Source organism: Camponotus floridanus, unplaced genomic scaffold (assembly GCF_003227725.1).
Source record: "Camponotus floridanus strain SB8 unplaced genomic scaffold, Cflo_v7.5 scaffold164, whole genome shotgun sequence".
Lineage (NCBI taxonomy): Eukaryota > Metazoa > Arthropoda > Insecta > Hymenoptera > Formicidae > Camponotus > Camponotus floridanus.
Genome location: NW_020229286.1, coordinates 242,818 through 253,705, shown reverse-complemented (window position 1 = coordinate 253,705; position 10,888 = coordinate 242,818). Strand labels below are relative to the sequence as shown.

The window sequence follows — 10,888 nt, the reverse complement described above, 5'->3', positions numbered from 1 at the left end:
GTTCATCTTACGCGTTTAATTTTACCTTAAATTTTAATTTTAAGAAAACTATCAGCAGAATGTTAACATTTATTTATGTGTTTAGTATAGGAAATTAAAATATAAAAAATTACGCCAGGTTCAATCCTCATTTTCACTCGTTCTTTTCATTCTATTGTTCTATCCGCCTCTTCCTATCTTTAGCTATTTATCTCTCTTTTTTTTCTTTCGTTTTCCTGTATTGATATCGTCGCGCTCGCACGATACGTCGGCAGTGTGTTTATTGGAATAAATCGCGATAGAGAATCGCTTCAGGGAAACCCGCGTTCGCGAGGTAAACGAGGAGAAAATTATCGTGTCGCCGAGACGGACGAGAATCGTTTTCCCGACACGGAGATTCTCGAGATTCTCGAGATCGGCCGGCGACAAAGTCGTTGAATATCGATACATGATTCGCGCATACCTCTGCCTCTCCTCCTTCTCCTCCCTACGTGAAATCGCAAGTGTCCTGTCTTCTCGCAGGACACCCTTCTTTTCCTATTTCCTAACCTGAGATCCAAAGAGTCCCGCTATTCGAAAACCTCAAGCTTGAGACGAGAACGAGCGAACGCAGGATCAGGATAATCGTGAAAAAAACAGGACGCCAATTTTTTTTGTCTCGTCGAGACAGCGAGTCGTCGATAAAACGCGAAAAACGACGCTTTCCACGAGAAGGACTCTCAACTCGACGATCCTTTGGGAGTTCCTTGAGGGATTCCTCGAATTTGTCCCATTATTCCACCGACTTCGCAACCAATAGCATCATGAATTTCGAAATTACTCCGAAGATAATTCGCGTTTCTTTAGCTTCGCGAATGCAAATTTCCTCGAATGTTTCCCGAAAGTTTTCGGAGAGCAGTTCTTGAAAGTGTTCCTGATATACACGCTTCTTCTATGAATTTATCGTCTTAAAATCTTTCGCGCTTGCGACTCGCTGTCGCGGTTTTCCCGATCCCGCGTTTTCACTCGAGAACTTGCGTCCTTTTCTTCGCCTTATTCTTCATTTGAGGGAAAAAATGCTTCAGTCAGGGACTTACTAGTCTTTATTTCCAGCGAATGCTGGTCGAAATTATTCGTTAGCTTATTAATGCCGACGCATTGGGGAGAAAAAGTGCCGTCGGATGCACGATTTCGCCACCCGTTATATATTATCGTTCGCCGCAATTCATCTTGTTACAGTCCCATTAATAGTTCCAAATTCGTCGCTACTTTAGCGAGAAGAATCGATGATGACGGCGACGACTTCTTCGATTTTCTCTCTTCTTTTTTCTCTCGGTTCCTCTTCGTGGCAGATCTGTCGAGAATTTCGCGATCGAGTATCAACGCTCGCGATGATCGATTGGTTCGCACGAAGCTCGGTTCACACTTCGGTAAACGGTACATCTTGTGGCTCGTGTTTCCCCGGAAGAAGAAAAGTTCTCGAGTTTCCGCCAATCGGAAAGAGAATCGATCGCGCGACATCTTATCTCGACGAATACATCTTCTTGATAGGATATAAATCCTTGATCAATATCTCAAGCAATTCTATTCGAGGCGGGCTTCGCACTCCGCCTGACCTTCAGACATACTCGTAATATCTCTGTAACGATGAAGGATTAATGTTCGCTAAGGATTGAATGTTCTTGCGTGACATCCTCGAGAAATATCTCATCGAGAACGAGCGGATTTAGAGAACTGTCTTCTCGCTTCTCAAGATATCCTCGCTTAGTAATATTCTATCCGAGGATTCGATCGCGAAGCCAATAATTGTAGCATTGTTGAAGATGACGTTCTCGAGAGATATTCCTTCAAGAACAAATGTCTATTCGCAGCGACATGTCCTGTCGATTAAAAGCTATATTTTCAATCCTCGAAGCATTCTCGCGCAATTCCTGATCAAAGCCTATTCGATTCGGATCATTAATCTGATTACTAGAACGATATCGTCGAGGCATGTCCCTTTGAGGACGATTCGATTCGCAATATGACAATCTTAGGGAATTATCTCCCAATGTCAGAGGACCCTCGATTGTCAGGACGAGAAGGATTTCTCTCCTCTTTTTCCCGGCACTTTCCTCCCACGCGTGCGCATATTCGATTATAAATGCCAGCTGACCTCGCGCGCGATCTGTACACGTGTGTAACATCTAAGAAAAAAAAGGACTGGCCCGTCTTTTGGACGCTCGTGTTTACTAATCGCTATTAACTATTACTCCCCCTCCGACTTTTCGCCCTCCTACTCTCACCCTCATACTCATGATTCCGCTCCTCGAAAATCCTCCCTTCCTCCTACTGCTCCTTCTCAGAATTAAAATTGGCTACTTCGTGTTTTAAATTGGCTAATGTATGTGTATGTGTATGAATGTATGTTGCGTATGTGTGTACACGTGTCTCTCTCCCCTCGATACCATGTGTATACAACGTATATGTATAATATATTGCTATATATACACGCAGGATGCGGTAAAATGCACAGAGAAACGACGAGATAATATTCTTGTGGAATTTCAAATGGACTTTCTCAAAAAGAAAGATGTTTGACAAATATTTTTGTTCTTTTTCTTAATTATTTCTCGACATTGGTCAGTAAAATTTTTCGAATTGTCTTTCAATGAGGATACTGAAATTTTATCATTCATCAAGACTCGATAATTAATTATTATCACGAGCATAAGAGTATGTTTTTCGAATTCAATAGAAATTTTTGTAATTTAGTAAAAGTCTTATCAAGCTAAATCGAATCTCGAAATTGAAATATTATTAAACAGAAGTTTATCATTTATTTCTACTTTCATTGCTAAATAATATTTCATTAATTATATTCCACAAAAAACCGAAAAAAGAGTTTCGTTATTATTACGTATTTAAATGTCTAAAAAAAAGTAAATAATCTTTTCTCGAAGCGTATTTTCCTAAGAAAAAATTTAAAAAATGTGCAATTTAACTTTTGAGAAATACAAGAAAGAAATGAAGATAATTAGTTCTTTTCTCGTAGAATTCTTTCGAAAAAATTGAGAATTTATTTAATTAAAATACTTCTCCTAACACTTCTAAAATTATTAAGTTCTCGGACGAAAAATTCCACACACTTTAAGAATAAAATCAAATAATTTCCAAGTTGCTTGGAAAAAAAATATATTCTCGAGATAAATCACAAATTTCCATGGCCCGAAATTTCTCTGGCATTTTTCTACGCATCGCTATGCGATATCTCGCGCATGTATATGTATCGGCTAGTCGAAAATTGAGGCTACAATGTGCGGCAGTCTATTGTCTCTCTTGGCTCTTCTCTCCGCAGCTTCCAGTCCCCCCCTCTTCCCTCTTCCTCTTCTTCTTTCTTCCTGTTATCGGCGACTTACTATCTTCCGGTCGGAAGATCGTCCTTTCTTCTCGGAGCGCGACGCCAAGTCGTCACCCTCGGGTCCAATGGTCTCTATCTTGGGGACCGGGGAACGGGGAAGACTTTTTATTCCCACTGGTGTGGAGAGGGTGGCAATTCCGAGGGGTGAGCCACCGTGGAGCTGCAAGTCGTACGAACGAGTCATTAGAGAGGGACGACGAAAGGCAAAAATAAGCCGAGGAGACTGGAGAAGGGGAGAGGGAGGGAGAGAACGTGCGATTCTCTTTTGGTAACGCGAATCGACCGCCCCGCTTAATTGCCAACAGTATAATTTGTCGAGAGTCAAAATATCCCCGACGAAACGCTCTCTTTCCCTCTCTTGTTTATCTTAAATATAATAATGTTTTACTTGAACTTTGAAGCTTATTAAATGAGAATGATTCGATTACTGTGGGGAAGTTTGGACGGTCGATTGCGAGGCGAGGAAGGATGAGTACAACTACGTGCGAATCATCGAGCTAATTATTTGCGACTGGAATTAATTGATGTTTAACTTTGAGAAGGGATTTAATTCTTAAATTGAGAGAATTTGTGAAATTAAGAGAGAATCTTGAAAGTTTTATTTGTGTATTAACTAGCAAGTATATAAGCTTAAAATGATATTTATATTCTTATAATTTAATTAATTGTATGGAATATTAAGAAGTTATCTTGAAATTAATTGGGAATAATTTAGAATTTAATTTCGAATTAAATGTACTCGCTCGACCATTCGCGTTTTCTAATGATCGAAAACAAAAACAAAGTACGAAATGCCACAAAAATAATTTACATATAATAATTATCATTCGCACTTTGATTTATTATCGATCGACTAAGTCACATGAACCGAAATCGTCAACGAGTAGCAGCGTGATATATTTCTTTTCTCTTTTTATTCAAAATTATTAAATAACATCAATTTATTTATTCTTCTTTACAACTAAAAAATATCAAGAGAAGCGACATATATAAAACAAAGAGAAATTTATCTTCTCATTATAATATTTGCATCTTTCAAAGCCGAAAAATGTACAATTGCTAGAATCTCTGTTTTGCTCATTTTCGATTGTATATTACTATATTTTCTATCTAGAAAATTAATAGAAAATTGTCAAACAGCCAACAATTGTCAACAGATTGTCAACAGATATCGATAATTATCGGACAGAAGCGCACAGTACTCGCTGACGATCCGAAGGATCAATAGATCTCTATTTTTAGCAAAATAACAAAAGCATTTGTCTGATTTCCATGCAGCTGTCAGCATGTGTGACAGCCGATCGTTTCTCTCTCTCTCTCTCTCCCTCTTTCTCCTTAAACACATTTTTGTTTCCAATATAAATCTGCTTCCGTTATTTTTTCTCTTTATCTATCTATCTCGTTCGGGCTATTTGCGCGCGTATATCGAAGTTAATATTGGCCTGATATCGGGTGGATATTATCTATGGGAGATGCTTTCTCTATGGGGTTGAATCATTGGGCGAGTTATAATACGTGGATCCTAGGAAAGGCTTAAGGATCGGGAAGAATCTATTTCTCGATCTATGCAAATTTTCGCAAAAGATAGTTTGCATTTCTTTTGTCACTTCTTGGCGCGTCGCGACGTGTGCTCGTTTCTTCTCATCTCGACAATTTCTTTCAACTGAAGGCTGCATGGTGGATCAGGCCTTCTTTTACACTCATAATGCCAACAATAAAACAATGCGCTCCGTTCAGGTGGTTTTCCCTGTTTTCTTTCACGCACGAATAGCATGTTCACAAAATGACAAGTCGAATTGTGACGGCGAGTTGTGTTGAAACGTATGAAACCGGGGTGACAACTTACAAATTGCTGTATATTTAATTTATTAATTTATAAATTGTAGCAAATTTTTTTCTTTTTAATTGAGATTTAATGTAACATAAGATATCAGAGTTTCCTTCTGAAAATCTGATATAGTTAATTCCAAATTTTGTTCTTTCTTAATTAATCTCAATTTAAGTTTTACAACCTTCAGATATTTTCTTTATTATTATTATTATTGTTATTATTATTTTATTGTTATTATTATTGTGGTATTATTTAATGTAAATAATAATGCATTTGACTGAAGAATATATATTTTTTCTCTCATTAGTTTTTTGAATCTACTTGGTAGATTTTAAAATCAAAGTTTGAAAACTAATAAAACTGATATAATAACTTTTATAAAAATATTTAATTGTTATTAAATATTTTAATTTTATAAGAAATTATTTACCAATAATTAATATTAGTTTCCCGGAAAATAAACCTTTGGTTTTTCCTTCACAAATATCTTGATATCAGAATTATGTTCGCTACAACGTTTTTCAATGTCTGCGTATATGTACTTGTGCGCGTATACGTATAGTAACAAACTTTCATAATTTTCTACGGGGTGAGAGGATTTAAAAGACGGAGTAAGTTGTTATCGCCGGATGTTCCTCGAAGATTGTAATTGTTTCCTTTTTAATTAGACTCCTTTGGATTCGCTAAAGTGGCCGTAAAAGTGGGCCAGCAGCAACGCGATTTCTCGCTTCAGCAACGTTCTCGCTCGGTTGAAAGAAAGGGAGGAGGCGGGCAAGAAGGGTGGGAAAGAGACGGAAATACTCATCGGACGGAGAAACGGTATCCTGTCAAATAGCACCAGGTATATTATCGTTCCTCGGGTGTTTAAGGAACCTGTTAATGACGCATACGCAAAACTACCGCTAATTAGCATCGTTGCACACGTCTCTTACGTCATCGTTTAAACCACGTCGCCTAAATCCGCGAAAATGGATGTTAAATTGTCCTAACTTTCGCGCTTTTTCCCTGAAATTTGTTCCTAAAATATTAAGATTCATTTTGAGATGTTAATTTATTTTGTGCTTGCTTCGCGTAAAATGAAACATTTCAACAACTTGAAGAGCGATCCTCAATTTAATCTGATTAAAGTTGTATCGCATATTTTGTAGGAGAATTTTTTCACGCGGTTTTTAATGTTAGTTTAAAAAAATAATTTAAAATAATTATGAGATTTTTTTTACGAATCTTCGAGGAATTTTTCTCTCTTTTCCTTTTCCACCCAACTATGAATATGTAATATCTAGTATAAATAAATATCTAGTCTACTATATATTTGTGTGCGATATTAAATTCATCCATATTTATTTAGAAGAAAGTGTCACCCCGTTCAAACGCGATCAACTCGCCTCGAAATACGCGAAATATAGCCGTTTCGATTCGGAGATGCGACGACATATAGGATATTTCGGAATCACCAAACATTCATTTCAACTTGCGAATATATTCAAGTAAATATTTACACTTTAATTTCACGTTGATAAATCGAGCTTTTTTTAGAAATATCGAAGGGTTCAGCGATTCCGAAGATATCGGTCGCACAGAGCGTTCGACAGAACGCAAGAGGCACGGCGTACGTATTTTGTACATCATGAGGGTAAACAAAGGGCGGTTTGAGAAGCCAAGGTCTTGTAACACAAAACAAAAGGCAATATACTTGGTATTATAAAAAATAGGATCATGTACCTCTGCGAGCGAGGTCGCGTCGACTTATAGCTGACTCTCGTTTCGTTCGGTTCGTTCAGGAGGAGGCGTAACACGATTGGTAGTAGTAGTGGTAGCGGTAGTAGTAGTAGACGATAGTAGTCGATAGTAGCTGACAGTGGTAGATAGCTGAGTCGGTAGTGGTAGTAGTAGTAGTAGTAATAGTAGTAGTAGTTGTAGTAATAGTAGTGGTAATAGTAGTAGTTGTAATAGTAATAGTAGTAGTAGTAGTAGCTGTTGTTGTTGTTGTTGTTGTAACGTGTATGTATTCGCGACGCAGGGCGCTGGTTCGGCGATCGGCTTGCTCTAACTTGACGGCAGAGTAAGCAAAACGAATAATTGTTACACATCCAACAGCAGTGTTGCGAGTAACACTACTCAACAAGACACTTGTAGAAGTTACGACATGAATCGTGCATCAGATCCGATTTCGATTTTGAAATCTTTCCATTCCAAGAATCCGCGAGTAATAATAAGAGAAAGATAATAGGAACGAATTCTAACCCACTTTGTAAAACTAATTAATAATCACGTCTAGATTTCACGTCTAGATTAGAATTTTATAGTATGAAGTTTTAACAGGTTGATAACTTTAGATGGAAAGATACTGGAGTAAACATTTTCGTAGTTTCATATATTTTAATGAAATTTTCTGGAATATATATATAACACATTTTATTTCACATTCAAGTTCCATTAAACATGTCACCGTTAGATATTCATAAATAATAAAGTGACAAAAATCTAGACGCTACTTTTCTTATAATTTTATTAAAATATCAGAATTCATACAATAAGATCTTTCATTTTTTTATTATACTTCTACAAAAGAAAAGTTAAATTTTGTTGAGTAGCGTAATCTGGGGGAAAATATTAGATTTGTCATTATACATATATTGAAAATATTTTGTCTCAATATCGCAGAGAGAGAAAACTAGAACAATACCCTAAAGAATCAAGCAAGCTTTAATAACGAAATGATTTTAACGAAACTCAATATTAACTAAAAAAAATATTCAAATATTTAATAGTACAATAACAACTAAAAAGTTGATATTTTCAATTTTCCTAAATTAATATTCACACACATACATACTCCCAAAATGTTTATTCTAATAATATATACATCATTTTTTATCTTCTTCTAATAATACATCATTTCCTTTTATCCACAATAATATCATCTTCATTGTATTTCCGTCATGAATTATGTATAGATTACATTATCTTGAATCTATTATATCATAAAATATTATCCGTCACTATATGTATAAATAAATTGATTGCGGTAATTGATAATTTCGTTAGTATTATGTATTTTCATTATTCTAAATAATAATAATATGCAATTTTCCAATCCATCAGAAATGTGATTTATAATTATAATTGTAAACATGCGAAATAATTGATATGATTAAAATGATTTTCTTATTTGCAAAGATCAATCAATAGAATGTGTTTTCGGAAAAATACTAATTATTGTGATTGAAAAAAAAATATATTAAAATATATTAAATATATTAAAATATATTAAATTATATAGAAAAAATATTTAAATTTAAAGTTACATGCATATAAATTAAAAAAAGAAACTGAATGAAAAGAGAAAATATCCGATTAAAATTGAGAAAAAGGATAAATTTTGAATGTACCAAACAATACACATGTGAAAAAAAATATGGAAAATTTGAAACACTCTATAATATTTGACTATTTTTATATATTACTTTAGAATATTATTCTGATCTCCTCTTTTCGGTGATATTGATAGTTATCAGATCCTTATCTACTTGATCTCTGCTCTTTTGCTACAATCGAGAGATCGTATATAATTATTGTGTCACAGTGGGCCGACAGGGTTACGTGAAACACATTATATGCTTTACTCTTCCTTAGAACAATGTCGAAAGATACGGAGCGTACCTTTGAGGACGTTAGCAAGAGGATCGCCAGGACGAAAGGCCCCTCTTTTTTTTCTATCGACTCGACTTTCGAATCCCGTACGATCGATTTTGAAATTTACTTTCTCTTTCCGTTACGCGTCGAAAGACTCAGCTGGCTCTAGTCAGCGCTACTCTTCGAACACCCGATATATCCGCTCGCTTTACTCGACTGCTTCGACTTGATAAGAAACACTGTGCGCCCCTCTATGAACTCTCTTGGGGATTATTAGCCTGTCTTTTTGATCGGGAATTCAGGATCACGACGCGGGAGATGCACGGATGCGAAGGAGAGGAGATATTGATTAATCTCGAGGGGAAGTGAAGGGATGGAGGGGGAAATATTTTTTCTTTCTTTTTTTTTTTAATTCTACTAGGGTTCGTTTTTCATCATTGGCTCTGGTAACTTTTCTGTATGCGACTGGGGGACTTTTATGAGTCGGGTCATATGTTATATACTGAATGTTCCAAAACTAGATAGCATGCTATAAATTCAATCAATATATTGATAAAATAAAATTATATGTACTTTTCTAAATATCCTTATAATATATTAATATGAAAGGCACATTTTAGAGTGCAAAATGATATGAAAACTAAGACTTCGTCAAGTTGCACTTGTTATAAGCTCGATTTTAAGAAATCTCTCTTCTCGACTTGAGAATTTTAAAAAATGCTTAATAACAATGCTTTTTAACAAGCTGTTTTTTTTTTAATTTTGCTTATTCCAGTAGTTTTGGAGCACCGTGTATAGCGATCGGTCAAGGGCGATTCGCGTAGATTTGCAATGTCGCTTACCTTGCGAAGCTCTTGAAAGCCGCGGATTGCGGATTTATGCAGAGCGGCACTCGCGTTGTGTTGAGCTGCTCCGCTATAAATTTGTGCATCTCCTCTGAAACAGGCAATAACGTATCGGTAATATGAGAGAATGACGGAGGCGGAATGACGGCGCGATACAGTTTCCCGTGGCCGAGCTAGTGACGCCGTAAACAACGCCATGGTTCACGTCCTGATCGCGCGGTCAGCGCTAAATACGGCTAAATGGTTCTTATCTCCCCCGTCGTATCTTTAGAATTTTATTATTACAACGGCTTACACCACAATCATTCTTTAAAAAGGAAAAATTACAAGCATTTTTCATCGTGAAAATTTGCGAGCATTTTTCCATGAAAAAGCTTCTTGAAAATTCTCCTCCAAATTTTGCGCGAAGTTTTCACATATTTTACGTAATTTCCGCTCGCTTACACATTTACCGTAAATAATTAAACTGATAAATTCAATTTTAATCGCGGAATCTTGATTTAAAATTTTAATATAACTCGTATCTAATAAAGATGAATTAGGAGATAATGAACAAAAATGAGCAGTATTTTTAACGTTACTTATCGATTCACCGTTCTTCGTTAACGTTTATAGCACGAGAACCTCACGATTCTCAGCCACTGCTGAGATAAACTATGATTTATCGTGACACGCACACACGCAAGCGTGTTTATCGCGGTTATTGTTCTCGAATAGCAGCCACGTGCCTAAGATACTTACTGTGTACGTCATTATCCTTTGATACGCGAGACATTCTTGCGACAATATATCGAGATTCATGCCGCAATTTGTATCGCAAAAACAAGCTTTCAATTATACTTTACGTAAAGCTTGATGTGCAAAGAGAAAAACCGATGTAAAGAGAAACGTTAAATTACAGAGAGAACAAAAAGTAATCTTCTATTTTTACACAATATTCTAAATGTCACAAATGTAAATTTATATAATCTTGTAAATTAATTCTTTTATTAGAAATAAATTAAAGTTATTTATTATTAATATAATATTATTTATTAGAAATATATAAAAAAAGACAATTTTAGTATTATATTTTATATCTATTACGAAACTTTTATTATCGTTAAATAATATTTTTATAAATAAATTATAAATCTGCATCTGTTTCTTTCTTTATCATGAAAAAATTATTTTGAATAAAATGTAATTATATTCAGAAAAAAATATAGCACTCGCGAT

At 35.5% G+C, this 10,888-nt stretch overlaps 1 protein-coding gene across 1 annotated transcript in view; it reads right to left on the bottom strand.

Annotated features, from left to right (window-relative positions):
- Nucleotides 1-3,015: 3,015 nt before the first annotated feature.
- The window catches only part of LOC105248529 (serine/threonine-protein kinase NLK), a 94,484-nt gene continuing 86,611 nt past the window's right edge, over nucleotides 3,016-10,888 (bottom strand). Inside the window, exons 9-10 of the mRNA XM_025407151.1 lie at nucleotides 9,668-9,761; nucleotides 3,016-3,518 (exon numbers count right to left, since the gene is read on the bottom strand). Coding sequence (XP_025262936.1) covers nucleotides 3,464-3,518; nucleotides 9,668-9,761 — 149 coding nt within the window. The 3' untranslated portion in view covers nucleotides 3,016-3,463. The remainder of the gene's footprint in view (nucleotides 3,519-9,667; nucleotides 9,762-10,888) is intronic.